This window comes from Macaca mulatta, chromosome 7 (assembly GCF_049350105.2).
Source record: "Macaca mulatta isolate MMU2019108-1 chromosome 7, T2T-MMU8v2.0, whole genome shotgun sequence".
NCBI classification, from domain to species: domain Eukaryota; kingdom Metazoa; phylum Chordata; class Mammalia; order Primates; family Cercopithecidae; genus Macaca; species Macaca mulatta.
This window is the reverse complement of record NC_133412.1, coordinates 41,752,216-41,778,131: the sequence shown is the minus strand read 5'-3', so window position 1 is coordinate 41,778,131 and position 25,916 is coordinate 41,752,216. Positions and strand designations below refer to the sequence as shown.

General features: G+C 44.5%; 1 protein-coding gene across 4 annotated transcripts; it reads left to right on the top strand.

Moving 5' to 3' along the window:
* Positions 1-6,991: 6,991 nt before the first annotated feature.
* Positions 6,992-25,567, top strand: PCLAF (PCNA clamp associated factor). 4 transcript variants are annotated; one of them, XM_077937597.1, is made up of 4 exons: positions 7,025-7,301; positions 7,586-7,666; positions 11,960-12,122; positions 20,818-21,421. In XM_077937597.1, exons 1-4 carry the CDS (start codon positions 7,256-7,258, stop codon positions 20,921-20,923), a joined length of 396 nt encoding a protein of 131 aa, XP_077793723.1. In that variant the 5' UTR covers positions 7,025-7,255; the 3' UTR covers positions 20,924-21,421. The 4 variants fall into 4 exon arrangements, with proteins under 4 accessions (XP_014997949.1, XP_077793723.1, XP_028705968.1 ...); XM_028850135.2 differs by lacking the exon at positions 20,818-21,421 and adding an exon at positions 16,508-17,239; NM_001190743.2 differs by lacking the exon at positions 20,818-21,421 and adding an exon at positions 25,079-25,521 and having other exon boundaries at positions 7,163-7,301.
* The last annotated feature ends 349 nt before the right edge of the window (positions 25,568-25,916 follow it).

The following is a 25,916-nucleotide window of genomic DNA, read 5'->3' as shown; positions in this document are numbered from 1 at the left end:
AAAAGCCCCACGTCCTGCACCGGACTAGTTCCCTTCGCAACACCAACCTCACTCACGCGGGTTCCGCCAGCTTGCACCGCCCCGCAAGGTCGCACCGCCTCCAGTACGGATCCCGCCCACCTGTGCGCCTCTTGTTTCTTCCTGCTTCCTTGTCTACTTCCTTGTACCCACCCGAGTCGAGCTCTGTCAGTGGGTGATTCTTGCTATCGCTAAACGTAGGACTCGAGGAAGGCCATTGGCACTTCTGCTGAGAAGACAGTGCAAGTGCCTATAAAAACGACAGTTTAGGGGGGAAACAAACCAATACCCGGAAAACTGAGAGACCAGCTTTTTAATCGTCATGGTTTTATGTAAAATAAAACAGCACGTGGAAGGTATTGTAAGCGCTGTAAGTTTTTGCTCTGGTGTTGGTTTAATTTTTTTTATTTTTATTTATTTATTTATTTTTGAGACGGAGTCTCGCACTGTCGCCCAGGCTTGAGTGCAGTGGCATGATCTTGGCTCACTGCAAGCTCCGCCTCCCGGGTTCACGCCATTCTCCTGCCTCAGCCTCCCAAGTAGCTGAGACTACAGGCACCCGCCACCACGCCCAGCTAATTTTTTTGTATTTTTAGTAGAGACAGGGTTTCACCGTGTTAGCCAGGATGGAGTGTTTATTTTTAATACCCCCTATAGTCGACTACTAGATTCACACCGCTAAAACTTCTATTTTATTTTTTGAGCCATGTATTTTCCATGGCTCGAGGGGATAAAACAGTAAAACAGGAGTTGGAATTTGGCTTTGAGGACTTTCCACACGAGTTCTCAACCCAGAATTACCATATTTAAGTGCCGTCTGCAATTCCCTAACCTGTTAAGACAATGGACTGGGGAAAATTTAGCCAAACTTTTCTGGACATGTCTTCCCATTCATTTCTGGCTTTTTGTTGCATTTACAGGTTAAAAGTTCTTCATTTCTACTAGCCTGTTTAGACTAAGTAGTCGCATTAAATTGGCAGCTGTTTTACCTTTTTGCTAGTGTTTTCATTCGCGTAAATATTATAATTAAAATCGTAAGTGTATTGGCCGGGCGCAGTGTCTCATGCCTGTAATCCCAGCGCTTTGGGAGGCCGAGGCAGGAGGATCACTCAAGCGCACGCAGAGACACACACACACACACACGCACACTGGGCGCAGTGGCTCACGCCTGTAATGTCAGCACTTTGGGAATCAGAGGCAAGAGGATCACTTGAGCCCAGGAGTTCCGGACCATTCTGGGCAACATAAGGAGAATCCCCATCTCTATAAAAATGAAAAAAAAAAAAAAAATAGCCTGGTGTGGTGGCACATGCCTGTGGTCTCAGCTACTTGGAAGGCTGAGGTGGGAGGATCACTTGGGCCCGGAAGGTCAAGCTTGGAATGAGCCCTGATTGCACCACTGCACTCCAGGCTGGGCGACAGAGCAAGGCCTTGTTACAAAAACAAAACAAAACAAAACAAAACCTCCTAAGTGTATTGATTTACATTCCATTTAGATTGTCATAGATATCATTAATTTGGAAAGCATATGATTTTCCAGGTTTTTTTTTTTTTTAAGAAAAAGACAAAATAGGGGGGAGGGGGGAGGGATGGCATTGGGAGTTATACCTGATGTAAATGACGAGTTGATGGGTGCTGACGAGTTGATGGGTGCAGCACACCAACACGGCACAAGTATACATATGTAACAAACCTGCACGTTATGCACATGTACCCTAGAACTTAAAGTATAATTAAAAAAAAAAAGAAAAAGACAAAATACTCTGTGAATGTTTATTAATTGTGGGTAGAAGTTTTGTTTCTTTGTAAAACTTCACTACATTTAATAATAATTATAAGGTATCAAAGTTATTTACCTGTTTATTTATTCAGTCCCTTTGTCAGGGTTCTCCAGGGAGACAGAACCAATAGGATAGATAACAGATAGTTATAGATACAGATCAGGGAATTGGCTCAGAAAATTATAGAGACTGAAAAGTCCCATGACAGGCCATCTGCAAGCCGGAGACCCTGGAATGCTGGTAGCTGGTTCAGTCTAAGTTATGAAATCTTCAAGTCTCAAGGCAGAGGGCCTGGAGTTCTGATGTCTGAGAGCAGAAGGAGAAGAGTGTCTCAGCTCCAGAAGGAAAGAAATATTTTTTCTCACCTTTTTTGTTCTGGGTCCTCGGTCAATTGGATAGTGCCCACTCACATTGAGAGCAAATCTGCCCCGCTCAGTCCACTGACTCACATGCCAGTCTCCTTTGGAAACACCCTCAAAGGCACCCAGAAGTAATGCTTTACAAGTTATCTAGGTATTTCTTTTTCTTTTTCTTTTTTTCTTTTTCTTTTTTTTTTTTTTTTTTGAGACTGAGTTTCCTCTTGTTGCCCAGGCTGGAGTGCAATGGTGCAATCTTAGCTCACCACAACCTCTGCCTCCCGGGTTCAAGTGATTTTCCTGCCTTAGCTTCCCGAGTAGCTGGGATTATAGCCATGAGCCACCACGCCAGGGTAATTTTGTATTTTTAGTAGAGACGGTTTTTCTCCATGTTGGTCAGGCTGGTCTTAAACTCCCGACCTTAGGTGATCCTCTCACCTCAGCCTCCCAAAGTGCTGGGATTACAGACCCTCTAGGTATTTCTTAATCTGGCCAAGTTGACACCTAAAATTAACCATAACAGTCTCCATAACTAAAACATTAAGTGCTTGAAGGCAGAGACTATGACTTAAATTTTTTTCGTATAATAGAAATTTAGTATGTCATACACGTTATGATGAGTATGTCCTCCAGAATAACATAGGTGGCTGGGTACCGTGGCCCACACCTGTAATCTCAGCATTTTGGGAGGCCAAGGTGGGAAGATTGGTTGAGCTCAGAAGTTCAAGACCAGCCTGGGCAACATCGGGAGACCCTGTCTCTACAAAAAAATCTAAAAATTAGCTAGGTGTGGGGGCAAGCGCCTGTGTTCCCAGCTACTTGGGAGTGGATCACCTGAGCTCAGGAGGCGAGGCTGCGGTAAACTGTGATCACACCACTGCACTCTAGCCTGCATGACAGAGTGAGACCTTGTCTCCAAAAAAAGAAAAAAAAAAGGCATTCTTTTCTCATAAGTCATATGTTTTAATGTAATTTACTATTGCATATTATAATGCAATTTACTATTACTATCGTTTGTTAAATTACATTTCTGCCTGAGCAATGCAAGCACACCCATTTAGCATGACTTAAAGATTTCTTTTCTTTTCTTCCTTTTTTTTTTTTGAGACAGAGTCTTGCTCAATCACCCAGGCTGGGGTACAATGGCATGATCTGGGATCACTGCGACCTCCACCTCCCAGGTTCAGGCAATTCTCCTGCCTCAGCCTCCCAAGTAGCTGGGATTGCAGGCACCTGCCATCATGCCTTGCTACTTTTTGTATTTTTGTACAGATGGGTTTTCACCATTTTGGCCAGGCTGGTCTTGAACTCCTGACCTCAGTTGATCCGCTTGCCGTAGCCTCCAAAAGTGCTGGGATTATAGGCATGAGCCACCGCGCTGGCCAAGATTTTCTTTGGTATAAATGTAGGCATGCCAGTTGCAGTGGCTCACACCTGTAATCCTAGCACTTTGGGAGGCCAAGGTGGGCAGATCACCTGAGGTCAGGAGTTTGAAACCAGCCTGGCCACCATGGTGAAACCCTGTCTCTACTAAAAATACAAAAATTAGCTGGATGTGGTGGCACATACCTATAATCCCAGCTACGTGGGCAGCTGAGGCATGAGAATTGCTTGAACCGGGAGACAGAGGTTGCAGTGAGCTGAGATCGTGCCACCGCATTCCAGCCTGGATGACAGAGTAAAATTTATTTATTCTGTCTCAAAATAAATAAATAAAATAAATAAATTTAGGCAGAAATTGTATTCATACATACTGTAACTTTTCTTAATGCCCTAGACCTTTGAAATTTTTAGGTTGACTCCACACCACTCTCTGTGTTTTATTTCCTTATAAAAATTGTGTTTAATTGCTTCTGCAAAGCACACATTTCAGTGAAGAACTTTTACTAGGCATCAGTACTTTTTTCTTTTTTCTCTAACATGCATTCTTCGTTATCATCATTGGTATTAAAAAGACAAACATGCAAACAAAAACAAACACACAACTATAGTAATATGTAGACTGCCCCTGGGTGGAAATGTATATTTGATACTCTTTCTGGCAACTTACTTGGCAAGTGGGCAAGGAGAAAAGACTATCAGATTCTTTCTGCAGGAATCTGGAATATGAGTTCAAATTAACTAATTCAGACCTATGTAGAAGCCACTTAAACTGAAAAGGAAATAATAGCATTTAAGAACCACTGTGCTGGCTGGGTGTGGTGGCTTATATCTGTAATCCCAGCACTTTGGGAGACCGAGGGAGGCGGATCACTTGAGGTCAGGAATTCAAGACCAGCCTGGCCAACATGGTGAAACCCTGTCTCTACTGAAAATGCAAAAATTAGCCGAGTGTGCTGGGACATGCCTGTAATCCCAGCTACGTGGGAGGCTGAGGCGGGAGAATTGCTTGAACCCAGGAGGCGGAGATTGCAGTGAGCCGAGAATGCGCCACTGCATTCCAACTTGGGCAAAGAAGCGAGACTCCATCTCAAAAAAACAAACAAACAACAACAACAACAACAAAAAACCACTGTGCAATGAGATAGGGCATGAGGACAAAAAAACAAAGGAATGCCCTGGGTCTTGTGGATTTTTCCGGTTGATTTGGCTGTAACCTTAGACTCCAAGGTTAAGACAAAGCTACAGGTAATTGCCAATACATTTTCTATTATTGTGTTAATTTAACCTGTTGCCTAGATTCTTTAAATCTGTGTAATAGAATGCAGTTGTTGATTCTGTTAAAGTACTGAGTAGCCTAATTTTGTTTTAAATTCAAGCAATTCATTGGAGAGAATTAATGCTGTGATTACACTTCTAGGGTAGCCTTTCTTTTTTTTTTTTTTGAGTCGGAGTCTCGCTGTGTCCCCCAGGCTGGAGTGCAGTAGCCGGATCTCAGCTAACTGCAAGCTCCGCCTCTCAGGTTTACCATTCTCCTGCCTCAACCTCCCAAGTAGCTGGGACTACAGGCGCCCACCACCTCACCCGGCTAGTTTTTTGTATTTTTTAGTAAAGACAGGGTTTCACTGTGTTAGCCAGGATGGTCTCGATCTCCTGACCTCGTGATCCGCCCGTCTCGGCCTCCCAAAGTGCTGGGATTACAGGCTTGAGCCACCGCGCCGGGCCTTAGGGTAGCCTTTCAAGTGGACATTTAACAGAATACATCCCAAGGCAAGTTCATCTGATCCTGTTTTTTGTTGTTGTTTTTAGAGACAGAGTCTGGCCCTGTCACCCAGGCTGGAGTGCAGTGGCGCCATCTTGGCTCACTGCAATCTGCGCCTCCCGGGTTCAAGAAATTCTCTTGCCTCAGCCTCCCGAGTAGCTGGGACTACAGGCGCACACCGCCACTCCCGGCTAATTTTTTTTTTTTCTAGTAGAGATAGGGTTTCACCATGTTGCCCAGGCTGGTCTCGAACTCCTGAGCTCAGGCAATCTGCCCTCCTTGGCCTCCCAAAGTGCTAAGATTACAGGTGTGAGCCACCACGCCTGACCGATTCATATGTATAGTATTTGGAAAGTGAAAATCACTCCCCAGGGGTGTTGTGAGTAATTAGAAGGTAAGCATAAAGATAGAAAAAAATTATGACCGGCCGGGCGCGGTGGCTCAAGCCTGTAATCCCAGCACTTTGGGAGGCCGAGACGGGCGGATCACGAGGTCAGGAGATCGAGACCATCCTGGCTAACACGGTGAAACCCCGTCTCTACTAAAAAAATACAAAAAACTAGCCTGGCGGGCGTTTGTAGTCCCAGCTACGTGGGAGGCTGAGGCAGGAGAATGGCGTAAACCCGGGAGGCGGAGCTTGCAGTGAGCCGAGATCCCGCCACTGCACTCCAGCCGGGCTACAGAGCAAGACTCCGTCTCAAAAAAAAAAAAAAAAAGAAAAAAATTATCACCACTTATCCTAGAGTTATGCTTACTGTGTGCCAGGGATGTGGTCTTACCACATTTGGCAGAGTTTTTCTTTTCTCTTCTCTTCCCTTTTCTCTTTTATCTTCTCCTCCTCCTCCTCCTCTCCTCCTCTCCTCCTCCCCTCCTCCCCTCTCCTCTCCTCTCCTCTCCTCTTCTCTTTGAGACAGGATCTCACTCTGTCGCCCAGGCTGGAGTGTAGTGGTGCGATTATGACTCACTGCAACCTCTGCCTCCTAGGCACTAGCAATCTCCCATCTCCTGGACTCAAGCCATCCTCCCACCTCAGCCTCCCGAGTAGCTGGGATTACAGGAACATGCCACTGCACCCGGCTAATATTTGTATATTTTTTTGTAGAGACGGGTTTCACCATGTTGGCCAGGCTGGTCTCGAACTCCTGGGGTCAAGCGATCTGCCTGCCTTGGCCTCCCAAAGTGCTGGGATTACAGCCATGAGTACCCGCGCCCGGCAGATTTGGCAGATTATTTAGGAGCTCTGAGACCATTCAGTTCTCAGGAAGACGTTTTATTAGTTTCTTTTTGTGTGTGTATGTACATACAGTCCCGCTAGTTTTTGTTTAGTCTCACGTCATCCTAAAGACATTTTTAAAAACCCTTGTAAATAAGCTGCATTAGCTTCCTTTTCCCCATTCCATAGAATTGTTTTAGTACGGATGCTGTACAAAGAGTTCATGCCTGGGGTACTAAAGGAAAGTTCTCAAGTTCTTTTTATTTTGATTTGCATCAAGAAGTCCGCTTAATTTCAGGTTTCACATTCTGGAGTCAATCATTATGGACTTAAGGCTATAGTAACTTTTGAAGATAGTTTGTAATTCGCTGTCTTTGCTGGGTTTTCTTTTCTAAGCAGGCTCATTTCTCTAGTTCAGAAACTTAGCACCCACTTATCGGGTACCCCTGGAGTCCTGGTACCTCCCACCTGGGGCGCCTACGAATCCTAGGACTTTGCGTGTTGATGGACGGATCCGCGCTGCAAGAAGCCTCGCCGCTGTCACCATTGGGCATTGGCAATTGGTTCTGGGGGAACGGCGCAGAACCAATGGGAGCCGTGGCTCCGGAGAGTCCTTGGAGCGCGCGGGAAAGAGACCAATATAAACTGTGGCGGGAGATTAGTTTTCGGGTCCTTGTCCAGTGAAACACCGTCGGTCGGCTGGGAAGTCAGTTGGTTCTCTCATCTTCTCTCGTCTTGTTTGAACATGGTGCGGACTAAAGCAGACAGTGTTCCAGGCACTTACAGAAAAGGTGAGGCAATCGAGTGTGGTACTGGAGGGCGGGGGTCCTCCCGGCAGCCCGGCCGCGGGCGACAGACGCCAGAGGTCCCCCTGGGCCCTGTGCGCCAAACTCATCTAGCTAGCCAGGGAGCAGCCGGCCGGCCCCTTTACCTTGAAGATGAAGTCGCAGGGGCAGGGTAAGGTTATCCTGCTGTTCTGGATCGCCAGGCTTTCCTCTCCAAGCCGCTGGGTCCAGGACTCGGTATCCAAACCCTCTTGCCCCTTCTGAATACCCTCTTTTGCCTCTCTTCACAGTGGTGGCTGCTCGAGCCCCTAGGAAGGTGCTTGGTTCTTCCACCTCTGCCACTAATTCGACACCAGTTTCATCGAGGAAAGGTAAGAGCCCTCCTAAAATTAGGGGATCAGGCCTGGCACCTGCAAGCCCCTGGCTTGCCATGAATTACTTTTTCTTGAGGTACTCACGCCCGAATTTCTTCCTCGCCCTGTGATATAATGAGAGAGGCTGGGCCTTTTGGCTGGCTAGGGTAGAGGTGAGGGGGGTCTCATGGAAGAGAATCTCGAGCCTTGGAGTTAAGGACCAGCACAACTTATCATCAAGCCTATTTTTCTTTTCTTTTATTTTTTTAGACAGGATCTCACTTTGTCGCTCAGGTTGGAGTGCAGTGGTGCAATCACTACTCATTGCAGCCTCCACTTATGGGGCTTAAGCAATCCTCCCACCTCAGCCTCCCAAGTAGCTGGGACTACAGGTGCATGCCAACACGCCAGGCTTTTTTTTTTTCTATTTTTTTGTAGAGACAGGGGTCTCACTATGTTGCCTAAGCTGGTCTCAAACTCCTGGGCTCAAACAATCCTCCTATTGGGATTACAGGTGTGAGCCACCATGGCCATCCTATCAATTTTTCTTTTTTGGTTTAGTATTTTTCTTTTTCTTTTTTATTTTTTTTGAGACAGTCTTGCACTGTTGCCCAGGCTTGAGTGTAATGGTGTGAACTTGGTTCACTGCAACCTCCACCTCTCGGGTTCACACGCTTCTCCTGCCTCAGCCTCCCAAGTGGCTGGGATTACAGGTGCACACCACCACACCTGGCTAATTTTTTTGTAGTTTTAGTAGATATGGGGTTTCACTATGTTGGCCAGACTGATCTCAAACTCCTGACCTCATGATCTGCCTGCCTCAGCTTCCCAAAGTGCTGGGACCACAGACATAAGTCACCACTCCCGGCTATTATTTTTCTTAATATTGACAGAGGTTATTTAAATACTGTCAGAGGCTATTTAAAAGCCTCCTTATTAGATTAAGGGTTTGGACAATCATTGACAGTGCTGAGTGCTCATTGCAATGTCTACTAAACTTTAATAAAAATGTTTTTGTTTGCTTATTTTTCCTTTCTTCCTCTTTTTTTTTTTTTTTTTTTTAATGTAATGTCTATGGGTTTTCTCCAACTTTGCAGCTCCTAATACTGTCTTTGGGAGAGTAGGAGTGAAACCCAGCAAGGGAAATAGTTTCACGCTGGTCCTTCTGTGCATGGAAGATGAGAAAATGCCCTGCCATCTGGTACCTCATTCCTTTCAGTAGGAAGTTTGGCAGACAGGGAGATTAACGCTACAAGATTTAGTTAAGAACGTAAAGGGGAACACTGTTTAGGACTTCATGGGTTTTTAAGTCAATTCAAATTTCTCCCTATTCGAAACATTTCATTAGAAAACATTTACTACTTTGATCTCTTCAGATAAAAGGAAATAAAAGTTGATGAATTGTTTGAGAGTAACTTATACCCTGTACCACTAGACTAAGTTTCTTTTTCTTTTTTCTTTTTTCTTTTTTTTTGAAACAGGGTCTCACTCCGTTGCCCAGGCTTGAGTGCAGTGGTGCAATCACACCATACTGCAGCTTTGACCCCAGGGCTCAAATGATCCTCCCACTTCAGGCTCCTCCCAAGTAGCTGGACTGCAGGCACATGCCACCACACGCCCGCCTAATTTTTGTGTTTTTTGTAGAGACGGGGTTTCATCATGTTGCCCAGGCTTGTCTCGAACTCCTGGGCTGAAGCAATCCTCCCGCCTCAGCCTACCAAAGTGCTGGGATCACAGGCATGAGCCACCATGCCTGGCCTGACGAAATTTCATTAGAGTCACATCCCATTGTCTGGTCCACTACTGAATCACCAGAGCCGACTGAATAGGCCCTTACTGAATATATGTTGAATAAATGCATCCTTTAAGGCATTAAAAAAAATCTCTATTTTTAATCCCAATAATTGAATGTATGAAATGGGTAATATCCCTATTTTAAAGATAAGGAAATTTAATCTCGGTTTATATAACTTGATAAAGGTCACACAACTAAATCAGTGGAGTTGGGTTTGAATCTGTTGCTGCTGTACATTTTTTTTTGTTTTTGTTTTTTGAGACAGTCTCGCTCTGTCACCAAGGCTGGAGTGCAGTGGTGTGATCTCGGCTCATTGCAACCTCCGCCTCCCAGGTTCAAGCAATTCTTCTGCCTCAGCCTCCTGAGTAGCTGGAATTACAGGCATGCACCACCACACCCGGCTAATTTTTGTATCTTTAGTGGAGACAGGGTTTCACCTTGTTGACCAGGCTGCTCTCTAGTGCCTGACCTCATGATCCGACTGCCTCGGCGTCACAAAGTGCTGGGAGTACAGGCGTGAGCCACCGCGCCCAGCTGCTGCTGTATGTTTTCTAGTAGTAAAAACATTCCTGTCAGGATCCTTTGGGAAAATTGTGAACCAAAAGATCACTGTCTTTTTTTTTTTTTTTTTTTTTTTTGAGACGGAGTCTCGCTCTGTCACCCAGGCTGGAGTGCAGTGGCCGGATCTCAGCTCACTGCAAGCTCCGCCTCCCGGGTTCACGCCATTCTCCTGCCTCAGCCTCCCGAGTAGCTGGGACTACAGGCGCCTGCCACCTCGCCCGGCTAAGTTTTTGTATTTTTAGTAGAGACGGGGTTTCACTGTGTTAGCCAGGATGGTCTCGATCTCCTGACCTGGTGATCCGCCCGTCTCGGCCTCCCAAAGTGCTGGGATTACAGGCTTGAGCCACCGCGCCCGGCCGATCACTGTCTTTTATATACCATTCCTTCTTTTGGAGGCCAAGGCAGGAGGGTTGCCTTAGCCAGGAGTTTCAGACCAACCTGGGCAACATGGCAAAATCCCATTGCTATTTTTATAAATGTAAATAAATAAATAAGTACAAACACTATAACTTCAGAGTCTATATGGAAACAACTTTTGTAAGTGTTCTTTAACAACTAGAGTTGTTAAAGCAAATGTTTTAGCTTAAAGCAAAAGATTTGTAGTAACTGAATAATTTGTTCCTGGTCATTACTTTATAAAAAGGCAAAAATTTTCCCTTAATTTCTCCTTATATTACTGTTTAAAAATAACCAGGAATTGGCTGGGCGGGGTGGCTCATGCTTGTAATCCCAGCACTTTGGGAGGCCAAGGTGGGTGGATCACGAGGTCAGGAGATCAAGACCATCCTGGCTAGAACGGTGAAACCCTGTCTCTACTAAAAATAAAAAAATTAGCCAGGCATAGTGGCATGCGCCTGTAGTCCCAACTGCTAGGAAGGCTGAGGCAGGAGAATGTCGTGAAGCCGGGAGGCGGAGCTTGCAGTGAGCTGAGATCATGCCACTGCACTCCAGCCTGGGCAACAGAGCGAGACTCCATCTCCCCCCCAAAAAAAAAAATTAGCTGGGCGTGGTGGCGGGTGCCTGTAATCCCAGCTACTCGGGACACTGAGGCAGGAGAATCGCTTGAACTCGGGACGTAGAGGCTACAGTAAGCTGAGATTGTGCCACTGCACTCCAGCCTAGGCAACAGAGCTAGACTCCATAATAAAAAAAAAAAAAAAGAAAAAAGAAAACCACCAGGAATTGGATTTCTCTTATGAATTGAAAAGGAGCCAGGTGCTTTGAAAAATGGAATCTACTTTTGTGGAGACTTTCACAATGCCTCTTATACGTGCTTTAACTAAATGACCTTAGAAAGTAAAATGTTAGCACTTTATACTACATGGTCCTATCTTAGGAAAAAGTGTGTCAAACTTCAGTATGTCAGTACATTTAAGAATATATATATATATATTTTGAGATAGAGTCTCGCTCTGTTGCCAGACTGGGGTGTGCAGTGGTGTGGTCTTGGCTCACTGTAATCTCCGACTCCCTGGTTCAAGTGACTCTCCTGCCTCAGCCTTCCGAGTAGCTGGGAATACAGGCACGTGCCACCACACCCAGCTAATTTTTGTATTTTTAGTAGAGATGGGGTTTCACCATGTTGTCCAGGTTGGTCTCGAACTCCTGACTTTGTGATCCACCCTCCTCAGCCTCCCAAAGTGCTGGGATTACAGGCATGAGCCCCTGAGCCTGGCAAGAGTATTTGAATAGCTCTGCTTGTGGACAAAATATAAAAATATTTTTCAGTTGTAAAAATTCTGTTACTACTGTTTTTGCTAAGATAACCATCACAGAGTTTATTGGTTGAATACAGCTTTATTGTGTCACATTTTCTAATTCTTTCAGTTGTATATCTTAAATAAAGATTATTTGATACCTTTGAGAATTTGATCTTAAAGAAGGAATTAAGTTGTTTAAGGAATGGCGATTGTATTCTTAGCACTTATCTAGTTCCATCTGTTTATATTTTACAGCTGAAAATAAATATGCAGGAGGGAATCCCGTTTGCGTGCGCCCAACTCCCAAGTGGCAAAAAGGAATTGGAGAATTCTTTAGGTTGTCCTCTAAAGATTCTGAAAAAGAGAATCAGATTCCTGAAGAGGCAGGAAGCAGTGGCTTAGGAAAAGCAAAGAGAAAGTAAGTTATTATATTCTGGAATATAAAGAAAATATTTATCTCACGCCTGTAATCCCAGCATTTTGGGAGGCCGAGGCGGAAGGATCACTTGAGGCCAGGAGTTTGAGACCAGCCTGGCCAACATGGGGAAACCCTGTCTCTACTAAAAGTACAAAATTAGCTGGGTGTGATGGTGCACACCTCTGGTCCCAGCTACTCAGGAGGCTGAAACAAAAGAATTGCTTGGTGCAGCAAACCACCATGCACACATAAACCTATGTAACAAAACTGCATGTTCTGCACATGTATCTCATTTTCGCGCCACTGCACTCCAGCCTGGGGTACAGAGTGAGACTCTGTCTCAAAAAAAAAAAAAATAGGCCGGGCGTGGTGGCTCACGCCTGTAATCCCAGCACTTTGGAAGGCCGAGGCGGGCGGATCACAAGGTCAGGAGATAGAGACCATGGTGAAACCCCGTCTCTACTAAAAATAGAAAAAAATTAGCCGGGCGCAGTGGCGGGCGCCTGTAGTCCCAGCTACTCGGGAGGCTGAGGCCGGAGAATGGCGTGAACCCAGGAGGCGGAGCTTGCAGTGAGCCGAGATTGCGCCACTGCACTCCAGCCTGGGTGACAGAGCGAGACTCCGTCTCAAAAAAAAAAAAATAAATAAATAAATAAAATAAAAAAATAAAAATAAATAAATAAATAAAATATTTATCTTCTTGAAAGTAAAGGACATACAGGATATTGAGTCAATTTTCTCTTCAAGCTGATAAGAAAATGCAAAAAAAGTTCTTTAAAACTTCTACTAATTTCTTATTATAACTCACTCCCAAATTTCTTTTTTTTTTTTCTGAGACTGTCTTGCTCTGTTGCCCAGGCTGGAGGGCAGTGGTGCTATCTCAGCTCACTGCAACCTCCGTCTCCCGGGTTCAAGCAATTTTCCTGCCTCAGCCTCCCAAGTAGCTGGGATTACAGGCATGTGCCACCATGCCCAGCTAATTTTCATATATATTTTTTTTTTTTTTGAGATGGAGTCTCGCTCTGTCGCCCAGGCTGGAGTGCAGTGGCGCGATCTCGGCTCACTGCAAGCTCCGCCTCCCGGGTTCACGCCATTCTCCTGCCTCAGCCTCCCGAGTAGCTGGGACTACAGGCGCCCACAACCGCGCCCGGCTAATTTTTTTTTGTATTTTTAGTAGAGATGGGGTTTCACCGTGGTCTCGATCTCCTGACCTTGTGATCCGCCCGCCTCGGCCTCCCAAAGTGCTGGGATTACAGGCGTGAGCCACCGCGCCCGGCCTATTTTCATATTTTTAGTAGAGACGGGGTTTCACCTTGTTGGCCAGGCTGGTCTTGAACTCTTGACTTCGTGATCTACCCACCTTAGCCTCCCAAATTACGGGATTACAGGCGTGAACCACTGCACCCAGCCACCAAATTTCTTTTTTTTTTTTTTTTTGAGACGGAGTCTCGCTCTGTCACCCAGGCTGGAGTGCAGTGGCCGGATCTCAGCTCACTGCAAGCTCCGCCTCCCGGGTTCACGCCATTCTCCTGCCTCAGCCTCCCGAATAGCTGGTACTACAGGTGCCCGCCACCTCGCCCGGCTAGTTTTTTGTATTTTTTTAGTAGAGACGGGGTTTCACCGTGTTAACCAGGATGGTCTCGATCTCCTGACCTCGTGATCCGCCCGTCTCGGCCTCCCAAAGTGCTGGGATTACAGGCTTGAGCCACCGCGCCCGGCCCCAAATTTCAAACATTAGTAAAAAGTATTCTTTTTACTCTTCCCAATCTCTCAAAGAGGATCATTTCCCATTTACATAAGTGCTATGTCATTAACTATGAACTTAGTGTATTGAGTCTTTAAGTTTTACTGTCTTTTTCCTTTAGGCTTTTCTTACAAGGCAATTTCCATGTTGGCTTATCTAGCTTGAATTCCATTAATCCTGCCCTTTAAAAAACTACCAGTTCAACTTCCACAAGAAATATATAACCAGGCTGGGTGCGGTGGCTCATGCCTGTAATCCTAGCACTTTGGGAGGCTACAGTGGGCAGATTGCTTGAGCTCAGGAGTTCCAGACCAGCCTGGGCAACATGGTGAGACCCCTTCTCTACCAAGAGGGTGGTGGCGCCGCCTATAATCCCAGCCACTCGGGAGGCTGAGGTGGGAGAATCGCTTGACCCTGGGAGATGAAGTTTGCGGTGAACCGAGCTCCCACCACCGTACTCCAGCATGGGTGACAGAGTGACACCCTGTGTCAAAAATAAAAATAGAAATAGGCCGGGTGCGGTGGCTCACCCCTGTAATCCTAGCACTTTGAGAGTCCGAGGCGGGCAGATCACGAGATCAGGAGGTCAAGACCATCTTGCAACATGGTGAAACCCCGTCTCTACTAAAAATACAAAAAATTAGCCGGCGTGCTTGTAATCTCAGCTACTCAGGAGGCTGAGGCAGGAGAATTGCTTGAACCTGAGAGGTGTTGGTTGCAGCGAGCTGAGATTGCGCCACTGTACTCCAGCCTAGGGTACAGAGTGAGACTCCATCTCAAAAAAATATCAAGTAAAATAAAAATAAAAAATATCACCAATATGGAAAAGTTGGAAAATATAGAAATCCCCATCACCTGGAACCAACCAAGACTAATACCATGGTGTATTGTCTTTACAACTTCTCTGTAAGTACATAAGAATAGTGAAAAACAAAAAGTAGGGATAAAACTATACACACCAAACTTGGTGTGCAACCTTTAAAAAAAAGTTTCCAAGTTTCATTCATCCATTATATTTCATGAATATCTCATTCCTTTCTTTCTTTCTTTCTTTCTTCCTTTTTTTTTTTTTCCTGATATGAGGGTCTCACTCTGTCACCCAGGAGATAATGCAGTGGCCCAATCTTCGCTCACTTCAACCTCCACCTCCTGGGTTCGATTGATTCTCCCACCTCAGCCTTCCAAGTAGCTGGAATTACAGGCATGTGCCATGGAGTTCAGCTAATTTTTTGTATTTTTGGTAGAGATGAGGTTTCACCAGATTGCCTAGGCTGGTCTTGAACTCCTGAGCTCAGGTAATCTGCTTGCCTTGGCCTCCCACTGTGCTGGGATTACAGGCATAAACTGCCACACCTGGCCAATGTACAAACTTTTTTTATTTTTTAGTTTTTTTGAGACGGAGTTTCGCTCTGTTGCCCAGGCTGGAGTGCAGTGTGCAATCTCGGCTCACTGCAACCTCTGCTTCCCAGGTTCACGCCAGTCTCCTCCCTCAGCCTCCTGAGTAGCTGGGACTACAGGTGCCCACCACCACACACAGCTAATTTTGTTGTATTTTTAGTAGAGATGGTGTTTCACTGTGTCAGCCAGGATTGTCTCAATCTCCTGACCTCATGATCTGCCCGCCTCAGCCTCCCAAAGTGCTGGGATTACAGGCATGAGCCACCATGCCCAGCCACAGACTTTTTAAGAAGCTAATTAAACCATACCTTTTACATTTTTAATGACAGGAAAATGCTCCGATAATTGTTAACCCAAAATTCTGGATACAAAAGTACAATCTTTACTGTGTAAATACATGTATATGTACTATATGAAAATATACCACATATCAATAATGCTTATCTCTGGGTAAAAACCTCTTCTCATACTGTATGCTAACAACCTTTAACAACAAATATGCATCACTTTTAAGAATCAAGAAAAATTTCTGAAGGTCATATGAGACAGAAAAGAAATACAAGGGAAAAATCATGCTACTTGGGAAAAAAAGATTCGAAGACTGCCTTTTTATAGATTTGTAATTAATAAGGTCCAGACTTTCTTTTTTTTGTTTTGTTTTTTGAGATGGAGTCTCGCTCTGTCACCCAGGCTGGAGTGCAGTGGCACGATCTCGACTCACTGCAAGCTCCACCTCCCAGGTTCATGCCATTCTCCTGCCTCAGCCTCCTGAGTAGCTGGGACTACAGGCACCCACCACCACACCTGGCTAGTTTTTTGTATTTTCAGTAGAGATGGGATTTTACTGTGTTAGCCAGGATGGTCTCGATCTCCTGACCTTGTAATCCGCCCACCTTGGCCTCCCAAAGTGCTGGGATTACAGGCGTGAGCCACCGCGCCCGGCCAGGTCCAGGCTTTCTAAACAACTTAAATGTTTTGTTTCAAAACAAAGTATTTGCCTGGATGTAGGAGGAAAGAGAGTGATGTCACTGCCATTATGATGCCCCTTGAATATAAAACCCTACTTGCTATCTCCCCTGCACCAGCCAGGAGCTACCCATCCTCCAGCACATTGAGCAGCAAGCTGGACACATGGCACACTGATCAAAATGGGTAAGGGGATGGTGGCCATGCTTAGTCTGGGTCTACTGCTTCTGGCGCTGCTCCTACCCGTTCTGGTTTCTTCATTTGTTCCTTTAACCAGCACGCCGGAAGCTACTGCAGCTGAGACCACAAAGCCCTCCAACAGCGCCCTACAGCCTACAGCCAGTCTCCTTGTGGTCTTGCTTGCCCTTCTACATCTCTACCATTAAGAGACAGGTCAAGAAACAGCTACAGTTCTCCAACTCATACTCTAAAACCGAATCCAAATGGTGCCTAGAAGTTCAGTGTGGCAAGGAAAAAAACCAGGTCTTCATCAAATCTACTAATTTCACTCCTTATTTTATTAACAGAGAAATGCTTGAGAGTCTCAAACTGGACTGGTTTAAAGAGCATCTGAAGGATTGGACTAGATGATAAATGCCAATATTAAATCTGTTGGAGTTTCATGTATAAGACAGAGGAGAAAGACAACGTCAAAAAATTAGTTAAAGAGATTATTAAGCGTGGCTTAAGAAATATGGACACTTAAAACTCTATCTTGAAAAAAAACCTCTTTTTTGATAATAATTCACTTTCATCTAGAGAAAAAGGATGAACTATGGAATGGAGATTCAGTTTTCATTTTAGTTTGTTAAATCTGCAAGGCTGTAAAATGATTAGGTAATATAAAAAGCTTCCATGATTCTATTTATTATATATGTACATTGGAAGAAACTACCAGATGTTACTATAAATATTCTCTGTATTGTTTCAGCCATCCTAATTTAATGCTGATATGCTCTAGATTTACATTGCTAAGTTTTCACTCCTCTTGGGCACTTAACTCTGTTTCTTTTGTTTGTTTGTTTTGAGATGGAGTCTCACTCTGTCGCCCAGGCTGGAGTACAGTGGTGCCATCTTGGCTCACTGCAACCTCTGCCTCCTGGGTTCAAGCGTTTTTCGTGCCTTTCTTGAGTAACTGGGATTACAGGTGCACGCCACCACACCCAGCTAATTTTTGTATTTTTAGTGGAGACGGGATTTCACCATGTTGGCCAGGATGGTCTCGATCTCCTGACCTCATGATCCGCCCACCTTGGCCTCCCAAAGTGCTGGGATTACAGGCGTGAGCCACCGCTCCCAGCCAAGGGCACTTAACTCTTTAGTCTAGGGCTTCGGATTTGCCATTGCATTTGACTTTCTATGTGGTAATTGAAATGTGCCAGAGCAATGATAGACTGGAATCTACTCCAAATCCAAGCATGACTAATTCTTGCATATACACTTAAAAGTGAAATAGTAGGCATTTCCTATCACCCATTCCAATTCAACAAGAATGCCAGATTTTTAGTTACCATACTTAACTGGATTCCAAAAATTAGAAGTACATTGACTTCAACTAATTTTAAAATAGTGCCTTTTTTATCTTTGTATATGTCAAATAATTTTCACAACTTAACTGATTTTTTTTTGGTGTAGGAGGTGGGTTAAAATTTGATCTCTTTTGAAGGCATATTTGATTAATCTTGAAATTAAGAGGTGACTTTATACATGTTGAATAATTTTTACAACTTAAAAATTGATCATTTTTTGTGCAGAAGGTGGGTTAAAAAAGTTGATCCGGCCAGGCGCGGTGGCTCACGCCTGTAATCCCAGCACTTTGGGAGGCTGAGGCGGGCAGATCACGAGGTCAAGAGATAGAGACCATCCTGGCGAACACGGTGAAACCCCATCTCTACTAAAAATACAAAAAAAATTAGCCAGGCGTGGTGGCAGGTGCCTATAGTCCCAGCTACTCGGGAGGCTGAGGCAGGAGAATGGCGTGAACCCGGGAGGTGGAGCTTGTAGTGAGCCGAGATCGCGCCACTGCACTCCAGCCTGGGCGACAGAGCGAGACTCCGTCTCAAAAAAAACAAAAACAACAAAAAAAACCACGTTGATCTGGGCCAGGCACAGTGGCTAATGCCTGTAATCCCAGCACTTTGGGAGGCCAAGGTGGGTGGATCACTTGAGACCAGGAATTCAAGACCATCCTGGCGAACATGGTGAAACTCGGTCTCTACTACAAATACAAAAATTAGCTGGATGTGGTGGCACACACCTGTAATCCCAGCTACTCAGGAGGCTGAGGCACAAGAATCACATGAACCCTGGAGGTGGAGTGAGCCAAGATTGCACCACTGCACTCCAGCCTGGATGACACAGCGAGACTCTGTCTAAAAAAAAAATTGATCTGTTTTGAAGGCATATTTGATTAATCTTTAAATTAAGTTGTGGGCTGGGCACAGTGGCTCACGCCTGTAATCCCAGTACTTTGGGAGGCCGAGGCGGGTGGATAACCTGAGGTCAGGAGTTTGAGACCAACCTGGCCAACATGGTGAAAACCCATTTCTACTAAAAATACAAATATTAACTGGGCATGGTGGTGAGTGCCTGTAATCCCAGTTACTCAGGTGGCTGAAGCAGGAGAATCACTTGAACTCAGGAGGCAGAGGTTGCAGTAAGCCAAGATCGTGCTACTACACTCCAGCCTAGCCTGGGCAACAGAGACTTCATCTCGAAAAAAAAAAAAAAGACTGAGCACGGTGGCTCACACCTGTAATTCCAGCACTTTGGAAGGCCGAGGCAGGCGGATCATGAAGTCAGGAGATCAAGACCATCCTGGCTAACACAGTGAAACCCCATCTCTACTAAAAATACAAAAATTAGTTGGGCATGGTGGCGGGTACCTGTAGTCCCACCTAGTCGGGAGGCTGAGCCAGGAGAATGGCGTGAACCCAGGAGGGGGAGCTTGCAATGAGCCCAGATCATGCCACTGCACTCTAGCCTGGGTGACAGAGTGAGACTCCGTCTCAAAAAAAAAAAAAAAAAACATGAAATAAGCAAAATAACAAATCTGGTTCTGTATTTGCAAAGTGAAGACCAGAAATTTGTCTGCATTAAATTCACAATGCTTTTGTGCTTTCTGCAAATAGTTTAAAAAAAAAAAATTAGTCTGATTAGCTACATTGGGGACACTTTCTATAATAGTCAATATTTTTAGATAGAGCCTGGGCCTAAGCATAAGTGGGCTTGATTCCTGTAAGTAAAACTTTTACAACTGTCTTGATGTATAGAAGCCTTTTTAGGAATAGACACTCCATTCTGGGCGCGGTGGCTCATGCCTGTAATCCCAACATTTTGAGAGTCCAAGGCAGGTGCATCACCTGAGGTCAGGAGTTTGAGACCAGCCTGGCCAACGTGGTGAAACCCCGTCTCTACTTAAAATACAAAAATTAGCTGGGCTTGGTGGCAGGTGCCCATAATCCTGGCTACTTCGGAGGCTGAGGCAGGAGAATCGCTTGAACTCGGGAGGTGGAGGTTGCAGTGAGCCGAGATCATGCCATTGCACTCCAGCCTGGGCAACAGAGCGAGAATCTGTCTCAAGAAAAAAAAAGAAATCCATACTCCATGAGGCCAGGCATGCCTAGCACTTTGGGAGGCTGAAGGGGGAGGATTGCTTGAGCCCAGCAGTTCGAGACCAGCTTGGGCAACATAATGAGACCATGTCTCTACAGGAAAAAAAAAATTAGCTGGGTATGGTGGCGCACACATGTAGTCCTGACTACTCTGGAGGCTAAGGTGGGAGGATTGCTTGAGCCCAGGCATTCAAGGCTGCAGTGAGTTGTGATTGTGCCACTGAACTCCAGCCTGGGTGACAGAACCAGACTGTGTTTCTATCAAAAAAAAAAAAAAAAAAAAGGACACTCCATGAAATCTTTGGTTCACATGGTCACACACTGATGCTTAGTTGTTCCTGTATCCCATATGGCCATAGTAGCTTTAATAAGTCTTAAGGCAATGTTTGCCATCTTTAGAAACCTACAAGGGAACAAACAGATCCAACAGATCTTGACCTATGGTATGTGTGACTGAACAGTCCCTTTTACTTCTTATTTGTACGTTCTATATCTGTTACATCTGTTTTGGATTGTACATTGTGTTTGGAATGGATTTGCCTTGAACACAAACTAGATAAAAATAGATGGCTGAACGAGTAACTAAAACAAAGTATTTGACATATGAAAGCATATAAAATATTAAGAATTATTCATTACAAAAGTTAGCTGAGTATGGTGGCACGTGCCTCTGATCTTAGCTACTGGGGAGGCTGAGATAGGGGAATCACTTGAACCTGGGAGGCAGAGGTTGCAGTGAGCCATCACTGCACTCCAGCCTGGGCAACAAAGCGAGACTCCATCTCAAAAAAAAGAAATTATTAATTGCTGTTCATAAGCTCATTTGGTAAATGGTAATTAAGTGCCTATGATCCATGTTGTGAGTTGTTTACAGTAACTAAATCTTAGGCTTTGTTGTTATATCACTATCATGATTTCTGGTTTCCATAAAAATCAACAACCAAAAGGATACCTTTTTTTTTTTTTTTTTTAGAGACAGGATTTTGCTGTTACCCAGCCTGGAGTGCAGTGGTGGGATCATACCTCGCTGCAGCCTTGACTTCTTGTACTCAAGCAATCTTCCCACTTCAGCCTCCTGAGCAGCTGGGACTATAGATGCATGCCATTGCTCCTGGCTAATTTTAAATTTTTAGTGGAGACCACGCCTTGCTATGTTGCCTACACTGGACTTGAACTCCTGGGCTCAAGCAATCCTACCACATCAGCCTCCCAAAGTGTTGGGATTACACTGAGCCATGATGCCTGGCCCCAAAGGGATACATTTTGGATAAAGCTTTTTAATAAGCTTGCTTTCCTGGTCCTATAAATTTCTTCTAGTTCTCTCTCAATGTCTGGTACCATTCTTCCTCGTTCTTTTTTCCAATAGGAACAAGCTAATAGTCAAGACTAGCTTTAGAATATATTTCAGACTTCTTGAATTACTTGTGACTTACATTAAGTAAATAAAATATTTAGCAACATAGCCAAATGTGACTATAACACTGGTCATCACAGGAATAAAACCTATATTGTAGCCTTTCCACCCTATGAAAAGAGATTACACATATATTCTCATAAAGCACTTTAATCCATGGTATTATAAAATCTGTGACATAAGCCTAGGTAATAGAGGTTTATATTATTTCTTTTTTTTTTTTTTTTTTTTTTTTTTTGAGATGGAGTCTCGCTGTGTCTCCCAGGCTGGAGTGCAGTGGCGTGATCTCGGCTCACTGCAAGCTCCGCCTCCCGGGTTCACGCCATTCTCCCGCCTCAGCCTCCCAAGTAGCTGAGACTACAGGCGCCCGCCACCACGCCCGGCTAGTTTTTTGTATTTTTAGTAGAGACGGGGTTTCACCATGTTAGCCAGGATAGTCTCGATCTCCTGACCTCGTGATCCACCCGCCTCGGCCTCCCAAAGTGCTGGGATTACAGGCTTGAGCCACTGTGCCCGGCCTATATTATTTCTTTAGGTCCTGTTCTTAGATTTGCCATTGTTTAGGAGCATTGTAATTACCCCTTTTTTGAAATAATAAATGAGTTTATTAGAAAGGATTTATGATATAAACTCTCTATGGAATATGGTTATTCCCATGGCCTTATTTTTTCCCCAAAGGCAGGGTAAACTCCCAGTAGTTGTGTGGGGTAAGAGTCAGAATCAAGAAAGACTATCTACTTAAACCTTTAACAGAGTTACGATGCTTAAAGTAAATCAGGCCCTTGCACAAAGGAAGTCTGGGTTATGATAATGTTCATTTGTTAATTTGATTTAATTTCCAGGAAAATACAATGAAGATATCTTTGTTATCTAACAACGAGTTAATGATAATCTTTTTTTGTTTTTGTTTTTGTTTTGAGACGAAGTTTTTGCTCTTGTTGCCCAGGCGGGAGTCTGCCTCCTGGGTTCAAGTGATTCTCCTGCCTCAGCCTCCTGAGTAGCTGGAATTACAGGCATGTGCCACCATGCCCAGCTAATTTTTTTGTATTTTTAGTAGAGATGGGGTTTCATTATGTTGGCCAGGCTGGTCTCGGACTCCTGACCTCAGGTGATCCACCTGCCTTGCTTGGCCTTCCAAAGTGCTAGGATTACAGGCATGAGCCACCGCCCCCAGCCATTAACGATAACTTTTTTTTTTTTTTTTTTTTTTGAGATGGAATCCCGTTCTCTCACCCAGGCTGGAGTGCAGTGGTGAGATCTGGGCTCACTGCAAGCTCCACCTCTCGGGTTCACACCATTCTGCCTCAGCTTCCCTAGTAGCTGGGACTGCAGGCACCCACCACCACGCCCGGCTAATTTTTTGTATTTTTTTTTTAGTAGAGATAGGGGTTCACCGAGTTAGCCAGGATGGTCTTGATCGCCTGACCTTGTGATCTGCCCGCGTCGGCCTCCCAAAGTGCTGGGATTACAGGTGTGAGCCACTGTGCCTGGCTAATGATAATCTTATAACAAATCTGAGTGCCTTCATTTTTACTTCCTTCTTTCACTACCTAGTTCTATGACTATCAAGGATTGCTGGATCTGATTTGAAAACCAAGAATTTTAGAGCAGATCTCACAAATCTTTGTCAACTCTAATAAACCAAAAAAAAAAGTAGTTTTTGATTAAGTTTTGAATGGACTTTTCCTCCATAAAAAGTGTAATGAGGCTGGGCATGGTGGCTCATGCCTGTAATGCCAGCACTTTGGGAGGCCAAGGCAGGCAGATCATGAAGTCAAGAGATCAAGACCAGCCTTGCCAAGATGGTGAAACCCCGTCTCTACTAAAAATACAAAAAAATTAGCTAGGCGTGGTGGTGCGTGCCTGTAGTCCCAGCTACTTGGGAGGCTAATGCAGGAGAATCGCTTGAACCCAGGAGGCAGAGGTTGCAGTGAGCCGAGATCGTGCCACTGCACTCCAGCCTGGTGACAGAGTGAGACCCTGTCTCAAAGAAAAACCCCTGTAATCAGTACAAAATGACTTTGTTTTTTGTTTTTTTTTTTTGAGATGGAGTTTCGCTCTTGTTGCCCAGGTTGGAGTGCAATGGCTCAGTCTTGGCTCATGGCAACCTCCGCCTCCTAGGTTCAAGCAATTCTCCCGCCTGAGCCTCCCAAGTAGCTGGGATTACAGGCACCTGCTGCCATGCCCAGCTAATTTTTTTTTTTTTTTTTTTTTTTTGAGACAGAGTCTCGCTCTGTCGCCCAGGCTGGAGTGCAGTGGCCGGATCTCAGCTCACTGCAAGCTCCGCCTCCCGGGTTCACGCCATTCTCCTGCCTCAGCCTCCCGAGTAGCTGGGACTACAGGCGCCCGCCACCTCGCCCGGCTAGTTTTTTGTATTTTTTAGTAGAGACGGGGTTTCACCGTGTTAGCCAGGATGGTCTCGATATCCTGACCTCGTGATCCACCCGTCTCGGCCTCCCAAAGTGCTGGGATTACAGGCTTGAGACACCACGCCCAGCCTAATTTTTGTATTTTTAGTAGAGATGGGTTTCACCATTTTGGCCAGGCTGGTCTTGAACTCCTGACCTAAGGTGATCCACCCGCCTCAGCCTCCCAAAGTGCTGAGATTAGAGGCATGAGCCATAGTGCCCTGCCTGACTTTGGGATAATGTAAATTATTTTTCAAATGCTGCAACTATTCTATTCTAACAATTTTGGGGTTTTTCTTTTTTCTTCTTCTTCTTCTTTTTTTTTTTTTTTTTTTTGACACAGAATCCTGCTCTGTTTCCCAGGCTGGAGTGCAGTGGCACAATCAATCATGGCTCACTGCAACCTTGAAGTAATCCTCCTGCCTCAGCCTCCTGAGTAGCTGGAACTATAAGCATATGCCACCACGACCAGCTAATTTTTTTTAGGCAGGGTCTCTGTCCTCAAGGCTGGAGTGCAATGGCACGGTCTCAGCTCACTTCAACCTCCACCCACCACACTCAAGCGATTCTCCTGGCTTAGCCTCCCAAGTAGCTGGGATTACAGGCACACACCACCACTGCCCGGCTATTTTTGTATTTTTAGTAGAGATGGGGTTTCACCATGTTGGCTAGGCTGGTCTCGAACTCCTGACCTCAGATGTTCCACCCACCTTGGCCTCCCAAAGTGCTGGGATTACAGGCATGAGCCACCGACCCTGGCCTGATTTTTTATTTTTTGTAGAGATGGGGTGTCACTAAGTTTCCCAGGTTGGTCTCAAACTCTTGGGCTCAAGCAATCCTCCTCAGGTTGGTCTCAAACTCTCGGGCTCAAGCAATCCTCCTGCCTCATCCTCCCAAAGTGCTGGGATTATAGGTGTAGTCACTGTGCCTGCCCAATCTGGGGTTTTTCCTAATTAGTTAATGTAATCATATGGTTCAAAAGAGTATATATAGTCAAATGACAACTTGCTATATGTTTTCTCTGCTAAAGTGGATTGGTTAATTTTTTTACTTTTTGTTATCACAAAGTTCTTGCTGAAGGATTATATTGTTTATCAATCCATTTAATATGTTGAAATAATATTCTATATAAATAGATTCCCTTTTTTAATAAAAACGACAATGTAGTCTAAAGGAGAAACACTGATTCTGAAAATTAACAGGCAAATAAATTGTTAAAAATTTTGTTGCATTAATACTTGAAATTTGTAGGTGTTTGTTAATTAATGAAGTTTAATTTTCTTTCACTTCTAGTCATTTAACCAGATCTACTGCACTATTAATTAGTGTTCCTGATTTGTATAGGTTTGTAACTATTTTTTTCAAACAGTTGATACTTGGATGGCTACTGATGTTGTCTCTTCTTTCCACAGAGAGTGTCCTTTGCAGCCTGATCACACAAATGATGAAAAAGAATAGAACTTTCTCATTCATCTTTAAATAACGTCTCCTTGTTTACCCTGGTATTCTAGAATGTAAATTTACATAAATGTGTTTGTTCCAATTAGCTTTGTTGAACAGGCGTTTAATTAAGAAATTTAGGCTTAAATTTAGATGTTCAAAAGTAGTTGTGAAATTTGAGAATTTGTAAGACTAATTATGGTAACTTAGCTTAGTATTCAGTATAATGCATTGTTTGGTTTCTTTTACCAAATTAAGTGTCTTGTTCTTGCTAAAATCTAGTCATTGCATTGTGTTCTAATTACAAGTATGCTGTATTTGAGATTTGCTTAAATTGTTGTACTGCTGCCATTTTTATTGGTGTTTGATTATTGGAATGGTGCCATATTGTCACTCCTTCTATTTGCTTTAAAAAGCAGAGTTAGACTTTTGCACATTAAAAAAATTCAGTATTAATTAAACCTTACTTACTCTACCCTTTTTTTGTCAAGGAGGCCAAAGACGCAATGTCGAAAAACCTTGGGTGGATATCTTCTCTTTAAAAAAATTTAAAGATAATTTGGTCTTGAGGGTTTAAACGGTTGAAAATGCCTCAGCCGGGCGCGGTGGCTCAAGCCTGTAATCCCAGCACTTTGGGAGGCCGAGACGGGTGGATCACGAGGTCAGGAGATCGAGACCATCCTGGCTAACACGGTGAAACCCCGTCTCTACTAAAAAATACAAAAAAAAAAAAAAAAACTAGCCGGGCGAGGTGGCGGGTGCCTGTAGTCCCAGCTACTCGGGAGGCTGAGGCAGGAGAATGGCGTGAAC